Consider the following 16,632-nt stretch of genomic DNA (forward strand, 5'->3'; position numbering starts at 1 on the left):
AGAAATCCTACTGAACCTCAAGCACCACTTTAAGCCCTGGGAATTGCTCTAAAACTCCCATTACACTGTTTCTTCCTAGTGGATCTTTTACAGCTCCATCACTAGGCTGTATTTTAGTTGTTTCAAAGCCTGCTGATTCCACAGGAGAATCTGGAAGATAGAAATAAATTTGTTTGCCCAGAGGATTGAGGGCTGGTGTTATGTTTGTGACTTCTCAAGCCCTGAGAGGAGAACTAGGCCCTAGGTGTATGATGCAAGCTGTTGGTTTAGGTATCATATGGCATCGAATCTTCGGAACTCTTTCTGTCATTTATCAGTGAGAAACTACAAGCTTAACGGAGCTTTAAGTCATTGGTATGATCGAGTCACTAATTTGAACTAAATCGACCCCCAAACCTCTGCACTATATTTCTTCAGCACCGAATTTCTCCCATTTGACGCTAATTATGAAATTCAGCTAAAGCATGGCTAAATAGAGGAATGGAAGATGGAAAAGAGACCTCAAATACTAGACTGTGTCTTCTGGTAGTGAAAAATACTTCCTATATATCTATTGACATGAAGGGTAGTGAGGGTAGGGGGATGGTTGTAAGGAAGGCAGCTGATGAAATCCGTCCTGGAGGAGAACACATTTAAGAGGTGACAAGATGGGCAGATGGAAGAAGTGAGATGGGAGAAGTGGGCGATCCAGGACAGAGATGGCTACTGCCAAGAAGTCTGTTTATGTCCTTCTGATATCAAGACTAAAGTGCTCTTCGGTTCCTCTGTAAGAAAAATTCTTGGCAGATTTGTGGTCTTTAAAAATCTTCTTGATCATCACCTGGTTGTACAAAAGCCCAGTTAATTTCCTACCATCTGGATGATGTCATCTCTTTCCATCCAGAATTGCACAGAGGGAGCTTTCACTCTCCCTGCATGAGGTAAATGGACTCTCCAAGGCAAATATTTAATCGATCTTTACTTTTTCTAGCACTTTACAAGTTTGAGATTTTCTACTAGAATGATTTAATATGGTTTTAAAATATCTGCCTTTCAGCTATTTGTGTCCTTTTTGGAGGTGTTAAATGTGGAAGCAATTATCCTCTTATGACAAGATCTTTTTCTTGGCTCAATAAAGCTTTGTGCTTTGTGACACCTGATGCGTAGGTAAGGAATTGGGCTTATTTTCTATTAATTCGCAGTGAGTTTCTTTCCCTTAGATAGCTAAAGGGTAGGATGTATGATTCTCTGAGAGATAAGCCACAATCTGCTAAGTGTGTAGGAGGACACTAAAAGCTAGAAAAGATTATGTTCTAGCAAAGTGAAATGTGAAAAATCTTTCTTTTGCATTACTCCATAACCATGGCAGAAAAACAAAACAAAACAAAAAAGCTGATTAAGTGATTTCATGGGGCGTAACCTAGAAAAGGACAGTTTTTGAATTACTACTTGTTAGTCTAAATGGGAATCTTTTTTAGAGGGTGTGAGGCATCATATTTTTAGTTGATGGGCCCATGATTTTGAAAGCCTCAGGTTCTTACCAATGTTCAGCAAGCTGGGGCACTGCCAACAGAGAAGATAAAATAAGCTCTCTGATTTCATCCAGCATGTCTGATGTGTGCCAGGGAAAAATTCTTTTAACATTCAGAGAGAATCATTTTTGTTGTTGTTGTTGTTGTTAATAGAATGATGAGAGCATCAGAGTAGCTGGTTTGTGTTCTGCCAAAACTGTGGCAATAGTTAATTGTCTTGGGGAACATGAGACATTTTATTCTGTGTGAAACTGATGCCAAAACACATTTTAAAAATACAACTGCTTTCTCCATTTTTAGATTCCAGTGAGAAAGCAGATCATTTCAAAGTGGCCTAGTAGGACTGACACTCCCTTAAGGTCAATAAATCTTATCCTAGGGCTGGAGATGGATAGGACGGCACATTAGAAGTAGTTTTCAGAACCCAGTAAGACTTTGTGAAACGTGGGAAATATTTATAAGTTGTCGAAGTCACTGTGAAAAAGTCAATTATGGCAAAATCATCATCATCACATTTGTAGAGCATTTATGTAGGTCAGCCATTCTACTAAGTCCTTTAGTGCATTCTCTTAGACATGTGGCAGCTGTAGGAAATAGGTATGATTATCGTCTCCATTTTACAGATGACAAAATCAAGGTAGAGAGAGGGTAAAAAAATTCCCTCAGGAGCATGGAGCTCATAAAAATGGGGGTTGAGGATGCAGGGAGAGCACTGGGATTTGAGTTCTAGGAATCTGAGTCTCAAAGCCGTCGATTCAACCACTATGCAACATTGCATCCAGGAATCCTTTTACGGTTAACACCATTGGACGAGCCAAAGTTTGACTGGCTCACACAGATGCCAGCAGTCAAGGCCAGATGAATAGGAAGAAAACAATGTAGATAAAGGTTGTCTTTGGTTCTTTTTCGCCTTCTTTTTAGTCTCCTGCAAGGGTTTCATTTTAACCCCACTCCTGACTGCAAACCCATGTTTCATTTCTATAGGATTTTGTTTTCTAGAAAGGCTTACCATGGGAAGTAGATTATCATAGTACCTTACAAAGGCTTAATGAGTCACTCCCTTAAGGGATATTTATTTGCATTTCAATAGGAAGTGTTTAAGGAATACAAAGGTTTTTAGATACCCAGGAGCCAACTCTAAAAAGTGATTATTCAATCTCAATTTCTGGCCAATGGAGATAGTATTTTTCAGGCAGGGTGCTCTATCTGAGGTCCTTAAAGCCACTGTGGATAGGAGGTGGCAACCTTGTCTCCTGGAAAGGCCACTTATGGAACACAAATGGGGAAAGGGTCAAAGGAAGGAGGAACCATTGCATAGATGGGAAGTGATCCAAAAAGCGGAAGAAAAGCATGGGATCTCATAATGTGGTGCTGAGTTTAAACTCCACCTCTGACAGTTTCTAGCCATGTGACTATGGGCAAATGATTAAAAGTCACATTAAAATACTTGCTTTATAGAGTTTTGGGAACTAAGTAAGATAAAGACTGAAACTGCAGCAACCAAAGGTACGTCTACAGAGAGGAGTTTCTTAGCCAAGGTTAATACCCTTCCTTTCACGCCCTGCCACACTGTGTGTGAGTTGGAGGGGACCAGGAAGGGAAATGGTAAAGTTTGCTGGGGCTGAACTGTCTAGTAAAGAAAGATACTAAGTTGTGCAATACTTAATCCTTGACATGAATCAATCTTGCTAAACTCATTCATTCATTCAACAGATACTTATTGATTGTTTCTGTAGTTCTACTGGGTTTGAGGCTCACACTCACTGCATGTAACAATGTTGATTTTGTGAGATCATGACTTTATACATTTAGAATCCGATAAGCTCAGCCAGCTGAAGGCATTAAGGCATTGCTGGTATCTTTCTCTTGCTCCTTCTTCAGATGTAGCTTCCAGTAAGTACTTCAGAAAGTTAAACAAGGATGATTTCCTGTTTCACTGCATTATCCTGGGACATTCTGCACAGAATATCTTCTTTAATCAGGACATATCTGATTAAATGTTTTATCTGATAGGTGTATACTGAAGCATGGAAAATACAGAAATATAGACTTTATTTACCTACTTTTGAAACTCCACAGCTCCTGAGTTAACTGTAGCAATGGAAACCACATAGATGATGTAAACCATTGCATTTTTAAGCACTTCCTTGGATTTTAATTGAGGATCATGAGTTATATTCTTGTTCTTCAACTAAGACCATGTGTGTAATGATACCTGATACCTCTGGCTCTTGATTTTTAGATTAAACATACCAAAAACAATAGATATTGGTCAGAACTAACAAAGAGACTGAAAAAAAGGTTTTTTTAATAATCATGCCATGGCACTTTGCTATTAGGGTTTGTCAAGTGCTCCCTGAATGTCCCCAATTCTTGCCAGCCTGTGCAGACAAATAATGTCATAGTAATGTTAATACTGTTCTTTTTTAGATGACACCTGTCACTCTTCCACCTGCCTCATTACCTTATGAAGGGGCAGTAGAGACAGAAGGAGAGCCATATCATCCCTTCCATTGTTTTCAACTCCCCCCTCTCTCCCTCAGGTACCCATGAAACAACTTTGTCCCTTCTCCTTCAGCAGAAAAAACAAAAGCCTTTATAGATATCAACTTAGGCAGATCTATCCCTTGTGAGTCACCAGCTCCATCTTCCCTGTCTTATTTAGGCTCAGCCAGGCCCACGCTGCTACCCATTTATGAAGCTGCCTGGTTTTGCTGAGCTGATAACCATAAGGGAACTGGGATGCCATCACAGCCTAGTGGAGATTGGGATCATCAGCTACGGTAGCTGATCAGCATGAGCACTACCCCCAGTAAAGGGATCACAGTAGCAGGTAGAGGAATGGCTCTTAAGGACCTTATTAACACATTCCAGCAAGATCACCTGTTGGAGGAGATGGAACTCAAAATACATGAGGTGAGTTGGCCAAGAAGACACTCCCACATGTAGTTGAAAGGAATGTATTCATTTCTGTGACCTTCAATACACAATGGAGTTTAATCTTAGACCTTCAGATTTTCTAGGGCAAGACAGGGCAGGGAGTCATGGAATCCGGATGGAAGCAAAGGCACACTATCCTCTTCACTGGGACTTCAGAGGAAGTAGGATGACAGAAAACATGGGCGGTGATGTAGTTTTTGTACAGAATGTGTCATGTTTTAATGACCAGGATCCTCTGTGCTAGGTATCAGCAGCAAGGCACTGTTTGTTTATGACCTCTGCCACTCCTGACTTTCTACTTGAAATAGGACCCCCCGTCATTCATTCTGGAATCAAAGACCTCAAGGTCTTGAAAACAACACAGTCTGGATTTGAAGGTTTCATCAAGGACCAGTTCACCACCCTCCCTGAGGTGAAGGACCGATGCTTTGCCACCCAAGTGTACTGCAAGTGGCGCTACCACCAGTGCAGGGATGTGGACTTCGAGGCTACCTGGTATGAACATGTGCATGTCGTGTCTGCCCTTGTCCCAGGGGCCCAGACTTCATCGAATCTTAGAATGTAAAAGAGAAACTTAGAGGATATTCAACTCAACCTCCCACTATTCAGAAATCCCTTCTGTTTATTCAATTTATTAAATTGGTGGTTCTTAAACATGCATGTGCATCAGAATCACACAGAATCAGAAAACGAAGCTTGCTGGGCCCACCCCCAGAGATTCTGATTCTGTAGGACTGAGGTGGGGTGCAAGAACATGCATTTCTTGCAAACTCCCAGGGGATGCAGATGCCACTGGACCAGGGACCACACTTGAAGAAACACTGCATCAAATGAAGAGAATATCTGGCCTTACTACCTCATAGTGATGCAGAGAAGGCTAAACGAGGGTGACCACTTGTTCCAGTTTGTCAGGGACTTCCTGGTTTTAACACGGAAAGTCCCATGTCTCAGGAAACCTCTTGGTTCTGGGCAAACTGGGATAATTGGTCAATCTAGGCTAAACTCAAAATGATATGATGTTCACAAAAGCATTTTATAAGCATTAAATGCCTTAAAAATATTGTCAATTGAAATAACAAACTGAGAGAGATTCTCAAAGATAATGAATTTATTTAGGAACACACAGGAAATCTGCAAATTTGTGGGCTGGCTGCAGGAAACATAGGTGTATCCTAAGAGGTTGAGGCAAGGGGAAGCTTTTAAAAGCAAAAGGAAAATGTGTACGTAATTTGTTTTGAGACAAAGAGAACACTGGTTACAGTGGCTATCATGGGAGTTAACGCCAGCTCATTAGTGGAGACCGTGTCAGGCAAGTGTTCTTGTACATCCGGCTAGCTGTCCTTGTGACTCACATCGCGAGCCGCTGTTTGAAAAGTCCTTGGCAAAATTCTTGTTACAGGCATATGTACATAAGAGCCCTTCAGAGAGTCTTTGCAATAGTTCTTACAGGCATCTGTGCATGAGGGCCCTCCCTCAGCTTCCTGGCTCTATTTATTTATTTATTTAGCGTCTGACACAAGTGACTCCATTTTGATTCTGATAACTCACAATATAAAGGTATGATTATTATTATACCCTGACAGGGAGTAATTAGACCTCTCGACTTTCAGAACTTGCTTTTTGATTAGGTATCTCATTCCTTTGCTAAAGCTCTCTAGAAATTTCTACCCTATCATAAACTAGAATCCGCATGCATACCCTTCCCCCATCACCCACTCCCACAGCATTCCCTCCCACTGGTGTAGTTTTTCTCTGCTTCTTTTATTATGTGATAGGTTTTTAAATGCATGATGAGAACGTCACCTCAGTCTTCCTTCCTTTTTACTTCAAGTGCTCTCCATGGGCAGCAGCCTGATGTATTTATGTTGAAAAGAGCATGAAATTGAACATGCCAGAGGCAGGATAGTACTGTAGGCTGGGCCTCCTACCAAAGAGAGGGACTTAGAGCAGATCATGTAACTTTTAAGCTCAGGTTCTTCTTCTCTAATTGGGGATAATAATAGTACCTACTTCAGCTATATTGAGAGAATTCAATGACATCATCACATAAAATGCTTAGCACAGAAAAATCTGTCTAATCTAAAAACACAGAGGCTGGCACAGAGTAAACCCCCAAATGTAAAAATTCAATGAGCCAGCCAAGCAGAGCAGCAAGATGGTAAGAATACTTGGGAGTCTTCTTCTTAGGTTCTTCGAACATGACAGGAAATTTACCCTAAAATGCCCACCGGGCCCTGGTGCCAAACTATGAAGACAGTCTAGTGAGGCTCAATATGTTTGTTGAATGGTGTGTGTGTGTGTGTGTGTGTGTGTGTGTGTGTGTATGTGTATAGGGGAATGGGAAGTGAGGTGTTTTGTTTTTGGCATTACAAGATACTAATCTTTTCTAAAAACATCAATAACATTGTTTTCTGGGGGACAGATAGGTCACTGCTTCTTAGCTTCCTAATACATTCCTAAAATTCCTTTCAGGATCCTCAGTGACCTTCTCTGTGTTTTAGGGGCACCATTCGGGACCTTGTCCTGGAGAAATTTGCTGGGCCCTATGACAAAGGCGAGTACTCGCCCTCTGTGCAGAAGACGCTCTATGATATACAGGTGCTCTCCCTGAGCCGAGTTCCTGAGGTATGTTCTGTCAGTTGCCATTCTGAGGATTGGGAGAACGTGTGTCTTCTGTCAGCTCTGAGAAAGAGTTGAGAGTTAAAATAAGAAAGTGGAAGACACATGAAATATGACATCTGTTGTTGTTCAAAAGCTTGTTATAGCAAGTGAGAAGAGAGCAAAAATGGAAAAATCTGTCTAACCTGAAAACACAGGCCACGGTTGTAGTCCTTGAGTTTTGTTGAAAATTGTTTGAGTCCCTTCAGCCTGCCACTGATTTAAGCCTCATATTCAGGACACTTGAATGACTTGAGGGAGAGGGGAAATTAGACAAAGGTTGTGTGTTTCAGGAAAACCAGACAATGAAAGATAGATGTAGAGAGATTTCATCCATCCATCCATCCATCCATCCATCCATCCATCCATCCATCCATCCATCCATCTGTCCATCTACCTACTTCCCCACCCACCAATTCATTCATTCATTTATTGAATGGTGATTATGTCTCTGGCAGCACATGAAGGATACAAAGATAAATTAGATATAGTCACTACCCTCAAAGAGCTCATCATTCAGTGAACAAACAAAATAAGTAAACTAACAATTCAATAGAGAAAAGAGTATTATGAAAGTACAGAGCAAAGCAGCTAACTCAGGTATAGGAGATGGGTTCAGCCAGGTTTTCTAGAGGGAAGGGTGTTTGATTTGAGTCTAGAGGTTATCTGAGTTTACTCTCAAGGGTGAGGGAGTAGGGTAGGTATGGAGACAAGAAATAGCATGATACAGTTGTTTACTGTTGAGGGTCTACCATGTGTGAATGGATATATATGAATGAATTATAGTCACTCCATATAGAAATGAGGCAGGAACTACAGGAGCCAGTCAAGAGAGCCTTTTTAGGCTTATTTATAGAGTCTGTACCTTATCCTGAAGGCTTCCGGGAGCCACCAAGGGGTTTAAGCAGGATGTTTTGTGCCAGATTTGTACTCTAGAAAAATCACTGTGACAGAAGTGTGATGAATGAAAAGGTTGATGGACCATAGGCAAGGAGACATGTTGGGATCTATTTCAGAATCTTGCAAAGAGAGTCTGGGCCATGGTGGGGCTGGAGAGGAGGAGTACCATCCTTAGACCTGGACAAGAGAGACTCCGGCCATGGCTCAGCATTTTACAGGCCCCGTTAAGGCCTTCCTCTAGCTATGCCTCCCTGCACTGAGTGAACAATCAGTGGGGCCACAGCAACATACCCTGCAGAGGCCCAATGCATTCCCCAGAATTTCCTGTCCAAATAGCCGTGAGACTACTTCTGGAACCTGGGCAAATCTCTTCTCGAGATCTGTCTTCCAGAGGGCGAATCGTGCTATTGGTGTTCACACTTAGGCCTGAGAGTAGGCAAAGGGGCAGATGTTTGCAGGAGGTATGGATGGTGCTTGACATGCAAGCTGGAGTGTCTACCCCTGTGAGTCCAAGAGAGAAGGTGGGATGGGCCAGGAGCAAGGGGCTGGCTCTTCCCATGCTGCCATGCCCCGGCATGGTACTCCAAGAAGTTAGAGAATTTTAAATTAATACCTGGCCTACCAGGTTGTTATGAAGGGTATATTTGTCAAGTTAGAAGAGTAGAACATATTTCACTCAAAAAATTTTAGCTTGATTAATATAACTTTAAAATCTTTATACATTTGGTATGTGGGTCTCCAATTATACTCTTACTGCAGGGCCTATAAGTGTTAGGTACAGGCCTGAAAGGTGGGAGTGGAATGAGGAGGAATTTAGAAGGTTGACTGGCCAGTACCTGGAGGCCAGTTGGATGTCAAAGAGGTCTCCCACATTTCTAACCCAAGGAGCCCCTTCTTTTCAGAGAAACAGATGTTGTACACTGAGGGGAGAAGAGTAGGCCCACCATCTAATCACAGAACTAGTAGGAGAGAACAATGTCGGGCAGTGGAGGTACATCAGAGGGTGTCTCCAAGTCAGAGAGAGAACCTGACTAATGGGTGCGAGGGTAGGGGAGGTGAGGGTGGCTGGAGTGACAGAGATGGAGGCTCGCAGCTCCTAATGTGATGCATACCACTGTGGATTCCAGATAGAAGATATGGAAATCAGCCTGCCAAACATTCACTACTTCAATATAGACATGTCCAAAATGGGTCTGATCAACAAGGAAGAGGTAAGAGAACTTTAAATACATTTAAAGCACATCTCTGTCCCATCCCCTTCTGCCTCCTTATAAGCCTGGGATGATAGTGTCACCGAATAAAACTCTTAGCAACTGTTGCTTTGGGGAATATTTATAGTTGCCAGTGATTACAGCCCTCTTCAATTCTGGGCCTTTCAATGCCTGAGGTTGGAGTGCCCTCGAAGTGGATGAATAATTATAGAAGGTTGGAAGTCCAAGAGAGAAAGACGGAGAAGGAACAGAGCGTGCCCAAGGAAACAACTCTGAGATCTGCTTCTCCAAAAAGTGCCATACAAGGACACAGCTTCATTATTCTCCATCATGAGGCAATGAGGAGAAAAAAAGATTCTATTTTTCACTTTCTTCCATCATTCCTACCTTTTGATTAACTAGTCAGTTCAGTGGCATAAAATACACATAGGAAAACATGAAAGAGTATTTATGTTTCTAATTGCAATTACAGAAGGTAAGGTGCAGAAATTAATTTTTTGAAAAGAACGCTTTGTCTTGGAAAAAGCATTTCTCCTGCTTTTTTTTTTAAGCCATGGCAGAATGTTAAACCACTCAGTGTGTCTGATTAGACAGCCTTAAGTCCTGACTGGTGGGCTGGTGTGGTCAGTTCTTGGGAGATCAGAACCATTCTTCCCTCTTGGACCACATTCAGAATAAGATTTCTCAATTTGCTGCAGCTTCGCACACATTTCTATTATCTAGAAAACATTATTTTGAGTAACTTCTTTTAGTATGTGTTGGGGAGTAAGATAGGGAAGCAGCCATCTATTAGCATGGCTCTGCTCTAGTAGACTTATATCCTTTGGTGGATAAGCGCTAATGAAGGGGGTCTTCAGAAGGTCCCACATTCTGTACCTGCTGGCCCAGAAGCCTCACAATCCTTCGGGCCAGGTACCTCCTTTCTGTTTTGCGAGTAATGTGGGTGGCCTCTAGCAGGCTTTGAACACCATCAGCTGCAGGTGGAGGCTGGGGGAGTCACATCTGGAAACAAAGGTCATGCTTAGGTGCCCACATAGGTGATCTAGAGTTCTGAGTTGCTGAGGAGAGCAACCTTGGTCCCACATGTTGTACATCCAGCCACAAGGAGAGGCAGCACTATTTACTTTAGAGGAAGGAAAGGATATGGCTACCAGAATGTCATTCATTAGAATGTAAAGTCTTTTTAAAGCTTTCTAAAGGGCAGGAGAGGGACCTGAAAGTAATCCTGGCCAAGTCCACCAGAGGCAAAACAAATGGACCCTAAATAGAAAAAAGGATCAGGTGTCATGGCTGGAGCAGTGCTTAGCTCAGAACCCCAGGCAGAGGGAGGAGGCCTCCTGAGGGCCCCCGACACCTCAGGTCTGCACTAATCCCAGCGTGCTGGGGGGCCGCGCCCACAGGGTTCTTCCCTCTAGGAAGTCAGACTCGCAGCTCCCTCATGGAGCCCAGCTGGGGACTTGGAGTCAGGAAGGCCTGAGTTCCTTTGGGTCAGGGCTCTACATAAAGGCACCTGAGTGGCTGAACAAGCTGTCCTTGTGTCTGAACTTTGAGGATGGCTGGAGCCACTCTTGGACTCTCACCCAGCAGGTATGTACAAAGTGAACATAACACATGAAAAACAGGAAGTTGGACAAATTGACACCAGCAGAGAAGTGACAAATGACAGGGTGGGAAGGTGGAAGAACTCTAAAAGCACTGCTATCTGGAGGCACTTAGAATTTAGAATTCTATAATTTAGAATTGAGTGAACAACCCTGCAGACCTCAGACATTTCTGAGGGCATGGTGATCTTACAGCATTGGACAATGACTCATGGTCAAAGTGAGTCACCAAGGAAAGGTCAATTGTGCTCAATACACTGCATTTACAAAGCAGGGATATGGAATGCATTTTTAGAAACATTTATATCTCAATGATTAACATTTTTCAAAAGCTTTTAAATTTTCTAGAAAATTGACTCATCTCTCAACTATTGCCAGAATAATAAGGCATTACCATGCTTGAAGTAACTTTAATGGAGGACATATACATTTTCCTGTTTAGTAAGTTGTTTTTGTTTTTAATATTGAGTCATAGAAAGGAGGAGAGAGCTATTTTAATGTCCCTTAAGTTACCATGTGGTTTTTCTACAGGTCTTGCTGCCATTAGACAATCCATATGGAAAAATTACTGGTACAGTCAAGAGGAAGTTGTCTTCAAGACTGTGACATTGTGGCCCCCCATAGGAGTCCACTCTCAGCTGAGGAATTCCTTCAGTCATTTGTGATGCTGGAGATGATAGCATGTAGCCATGTAAAATTTCACACTAGTATATTGATTTATAGTGTTCACTTTCCTCCAATATGAAACAATTTATTTCTTCTACACTTGGCTCAGCAAGGCATTCTGTGGATTACCTTATTAGTAATTATAACATGCTTTATGGCTATAGTTTACTTTAAAATGCTGAGCAGTATTAGGACAGTTATAAATCAATATTTCTTTTTGGTTGTCTTATGCCTTCGTATCTTAGAGAAGCTTTAGAATCAATTCATTAAGAAAATAATCATTAATGGGTGTGTCACATCAATTAATTTGGGCACAGTTTTAAGAAACAAATAATGTTTTCATCTTACTGATGCTTCTAAGTAATGCAGAAAATGAAATAAAATTATATAGAAAAATATCACCATTGTTACTTCATTTGACTGAATATTTGATTTTAAGAATGCTCTAGCATATATATATTGATTATTTGTTTCCACTCTGATGGTACTTCTGTGATCTTAAGGTATTGATTTTAAACTTTTTCAATCCTTAGAGAATATATAATACATATGAGGGTACTGAAAACGAGTATAAATTGTTTTTCTTTGAATAATGCATCCGTTATATGCACGAAATGTCACACTTAATAAATGTTAAGACAATATACAGATGGGTACATTTAGAAAGAAGACCAGAGAATATATATGTGAAAATATCAGCAACGACAATTTCTGGATGATGGGATTATGAGTGATTTTTATTTTTCACCATGTACTTTTCTGAATCTTTCAAATATGAACAATTATTCCTTGTATAATCAGAGAAACAAATATAGTTGATGATTTAAAGATGCATACAGATTTGAAGGCTGATTATATCAATTGACTAACACTACCATTGTATACATATAATAAAACTTCACAAATTACAACTTTAGAAACCCATGATGAAAACCTGTCCACATGAACATTCTGGGTAACCTCTTCCTTTTAAAAAAATCTTCATTTAAAAGATAGAATCAAATCTTCATTTTTAAGAATTGCGTACATATGAGCCCTTAGTATTATATGTTAATAAGACTTCATTCACCTTTATAATACTACTACTTAAGGTTGCATGGTATAGTGGTTAATTGCACAAACTCATTTAAATCCTGGCTCCACCTCTCAGTAAGTATAAGACCAGTTTCTTCATCTGTAAAATGGAGGTGAAAAGAGAATCTACCTCATAGGTCTTTTGAGGATTAAATGGGTTAATGCTTGTAAAGTGCTATGGTAATATTTGGCCTGACACAGAAATTTCTACATATGTGTTTGTTGAATGTAATAAATGCCTGCCTTCTTTTCATTTGTTATTAGGCCCACATAGAAAAGCCATCATTGGCCTCTGGGTCAGGCAACAGATGGGAGGTGTTGAGAGCAGCAAACCCTACAAGATGCTGGAGGCCATTCACAAGCAAGTGCCTGTTTGGAAAATAATGTGGGATAAGAACAATGAGATAATTTGATGAGGAAAGGTTGTGCTACATTGAATACTCATGTCACAAAATGTGCTTCTACATTATGTAACTTACATGGTCAAATGACTGGTACATTTCATTCCTCTGCTAATTTGTTAATTCTGTTCCAAGAGGAAAGAGTCTAACATGACTTTTCAAAAACAAAAAACAAAACAAAACAAAACCCTCAACTTAATTAGGCCTTTCTTACTTGATGTTCCCTTACTCTTGTAAGTTTTAGAAACACTGTATTTGCTTCACAGAAGAAACCCATGTTAGTGCAGAATCCTTAGAAATTGTGGCCCATTTATACATATGTGCATTTTGCTTCTCCTGAGCTCTTAGCACATTTACTGCGATAGATTGCAAATGAGCTATTGGATGTCATATACCAGGTGTGTGGCAGGAAAGCCTGTAGTATGTGAAAATTTCAAGGACCAAGTTCCTGTTTTGTGAAAGATGTTTCCTTCTTAGAACTGTGAACGATGGGGCTGAAAGCCAGCTTTGGGTTTCACCCGTTCCTTTCAGTTTGGCAGAGGGGCAGGCAGAACTGAACTGTAAACACCTGTGAGGTAATTTGTTTTAAAAACACTTCATGATTTTGCTAGGAAGGCTCCAGGGATTCAGTTCCAGTTCTCTGGGAAGCAGAGTTGCCCTTACAACACTCTCCTCTCTCCTTACTCTCTCTCTCTGCTCACCCCAACCCTATCTTAAGTACTTTCATGGAGGAATCGTGCAGGTGGTTCCAAGCCCACGTGCTGCCGGGGAGGCAGTTTCCATGGCATTCAGTGGAGCGGGCTGTCATGTGGGGCTTGTGGTTTTGGCAGCCAAGATTCTGCCTAAGGTTTGTTTCATATTCTTTAAATTTCATCTCATAATTTTCATAGTGGCAGACTCAGAAAATATATATCCTTCCTTTTCCTTTTTAGAGTCAGACTTAAGTTCATACCATTCCTTATTTTTAGACACCAATGTTTTCCCTCTCTTTTTTCTACCCCAATATAGAAGCATAATAAGTCTTTTGAGACAGCATTTTACTGATTTGTCATTGTAACAGAATTTACCTTCTTCAATCACCTGCAGATTTTAACTAGAGAAATTTGAACTTTTTCCTAACCTCTTTATACTTTGTCCAGAAGGAGCATTTCCTTTCCTCCAGACTCTGAGGTGTGTGGAGTTGGCCCTTTGCAGTCGCCTTTGCTAGACCTTTACAACTTCTGCTTTCTTGTCTGCACTCTTGAGGAAGCCAAAGCTTCTGCCCAAAGAGATGAAGCCTTCTAATCAGACACACAGGACCCTTCCAGCTTCCACATACTTGAAACTTATTCTCTGTATGTTTCACAGTCTTAGCACTTGTTTCTCTTAGAGCTTAGCTACCTGTCATTTATCCATTTGCCCAGGCTCCCTCTCAGAAATTCTTAGTTTTGTGGATCCTATTAAGACCCTATTGAGAATATGATGGCTATGGACCTTCTTCCCAGGAAAACGCTCATTCATTTCTCTACAGGTGCCTCTACCTCTGCTAAGGAAGTAGTTCACACATTATCTTTAAAGTGTAAAGGCTTCCAATAGAAATCTGCCACATGAGCAATATATTCAACCAAACTTAGAAAGTATACTGCTCACCTTTACATAATAAAGAAATAAACGTAGTATTAGTTTCCTTAGGCTGCCACAACAAATTACCATAAACTTGGTGGTGTAAAACAATAGAGATTTATTTCCTCATAGTTCTAGAGGCCAGAGTCCAAAATCAAGACGTGGGCAGTGTGCTAACTCCAAAGACTCCAGGGGAGATTCTGTTTTTGCCTCTTCCAGCCTCTCATGCCTTCGGGGGTTCCTCGATTCGCAGCTGCATCACTCTAGTCTCTGCCTCCATGGCTGAATTGCCTCCTCCTCTTTCTGTCTGGCAGGTCTTCCCTGTATGACTCTTATAAGGACACTGGTCACTGGATTTGGGGCCCACCTGGATAACCCTGGGTGATCTCTTCATCTCAAGATCCTTAATGACATCTGCAAAGATCTTTTTTCCACGTAAGGTCACGTTTGCAGGTTCTGACAATGAAGACATGGTCTTCTATTTTGAGGGCCACCATTCAACCCAATACACCAAGTAAGAGGTCAGTGAGCTTTTTAAGGGCAGCTCTTCTGGTGTATGTGGATCTTAGCTATACACAAGCTACTCTTCCCTTTAGATCTGGGGGATGGTACCATACACCTCCTGATTTGATCAATTGTCACATAGATGTTTATAAAAGGGTGAAGAGCATGGACTTTGGATGCAGATAGTACTAAGGTTAGACTGGGCTCCACCAATTTCTAGCTGTGTGATCTTGAGCAAGTATTCTCTAAGCTTAAGCTCTCTTGTTTATGAAATGGGAACAATAATAACACCTACCTCACAGCATAGGGTAGCCAAGCATTAACTGAGATCAGGCATGAGCTAGAATGCCTTTGGCTGCAAGTAACTGAATACCTAAGAGTGTCTTAAACAGAAGAGACGTCGTGCTTGCTTCAGAAGTTTAAGAAGTAGGCTATCCCAGGATGGAATATCTAATTCAGTGATGGCATCAGGACTCAGGCTCATTCCACCCTTTGCCCTGCCATCCTCAGTATAGGGTAATGTTTTCTCTATGGCCACAAAATGGGGGATAAAGCTCCTGTTAAAGATGCGCTGGTACCTCCTGCATGACAATCTCAGGGTCTTACTGTATTTTTCATGGGGAAGCTGACCTGTGATACTAAGAGTAGTTCCAGGAAGGAGACTTGAAAATGGGATTTGGGAGCTGGATCACCCACTGGCTCACTAGCAATGAGCCTTTGTAATACTGTAATCACACAATGGTTAAAACCGTCTGCAGAGGTGAATTGGGATAAGATACTGGAGAAAGGAATAGACTGGCAGGGGCAAAATCTCAAATGCTTGAGAGGTGTGGGGGAAATGGTTATTATAAGCACTATGGAATTTGAATGGGTGTCACTGGGAACCATTAATTCACTAAGAAAGGCAATGATAAGTTGAGGATAATTAATAACTAATATAAAGTAGACCATGAAAGCAAGAGGGCCTCCTTGGCAACGTATGAAGACAGTATACATCTAGATGGCACAAAAAAAGCTTAGGATCAGACCCAGGTCTTAATTATTAGAATAGCAGAGCTCCAAGGAAAATTGAATTCTCCACCCTTGACAGCTCTGTCACACTAAGGTCAGAGTCCTGATTGATGCACTTCAAATCTTGAATCGTCAGCTTTCCCTGAATTCTCTGTGCCTGCAGAACTGGATTATTTCTCCATGTTAAAAGCTAGCACTGCCCCTCTTGCTTGAAGACAATGCAGAAGCTTCTGCTTACAAGGAAACACATGCCTCCTTGGGATATATCCCCACCTCCTGACCACCAGATCTATAAATAGGATAAGTCACATCGTACACCAGCTAGACACATGCTGGGCTAGCTAAGGAAGGAAGGAGACCACAGGCCAAAAGAGTGGCAAAGGCCCAGCCAATAGATATAAAAGCTGGAAGATTATACATGGGTGATGGATAAAACCCATCCATTTTTCAAATCAAGAAGCAAGAAGAGAAGCAGTTTCCATTCACATGGATGGACAGTTGCACACGTTTATAGTGTTGTCCCAGGATGACATTAAATTTTCTAGCCTTTGTA

At 41.3% G+C, this 16,632-nt stretch overlaps 2 protein-coding genes across 8 annotated transcripts in view; one reads left to right on the forward strand and one right to left on the reverse strand.

The window, feature by feature from the left end:
* The window catches only part of LOC105482746 (uricase), a 33,284-nt gene extending 20,981 nt beyond the window's left edge, over positions 1–12,303 (forward strand). The window contains exons 5-8 of one of the 2 annotated variants that reach the window (XM_011743027.2): positions 4,760–4,946; positions 6,953–7,076; positions 9,137–9,220; positions 11,353–12,302. In XM_011743027.2, the coding sequence (XP_011741329.1) occupies positions 4,760–4,946; positions 6,953–7,076; positions 9,137–9,220; positions 11,353–11,427 (470 nt within the window). In that variant the 3' untranslated portion in view covers positions 11,428–12,302. Of the gene's footprint in view, positions 1–4,759; positions 4,947–6,952; positions 7,077–9,136; positions 9,221–11,352 lie in introns of both variants that reach the window. The other variant, XM_011743028.2, reaches the window with a different exon arrangement.
* Positions 1–16,632, reverse strand: part of LOC105482747 (sterile alpha motif domain containing 13) — a 97,397-nt gene that overhangs the window by 21,684 nt on the left and 59,081 nt on the right. The window lies entirely within an intron of this gene.

The sequence above is a fragment of the Macaca nemestrina genome, chromosome 1 (assembly GCF_043159975.1).
Source record: "Macaca nemestrina isolate mMacNem1 chromosome 1, mMacNem.hap1, whole genome shotgun sequence".
NCBI classification, from domain to species: Eukaryota; Metazoa; Chordata; class Mammalia; order Primates; family Cercopithecidae; genus Macaca; species Macaca nemestrina.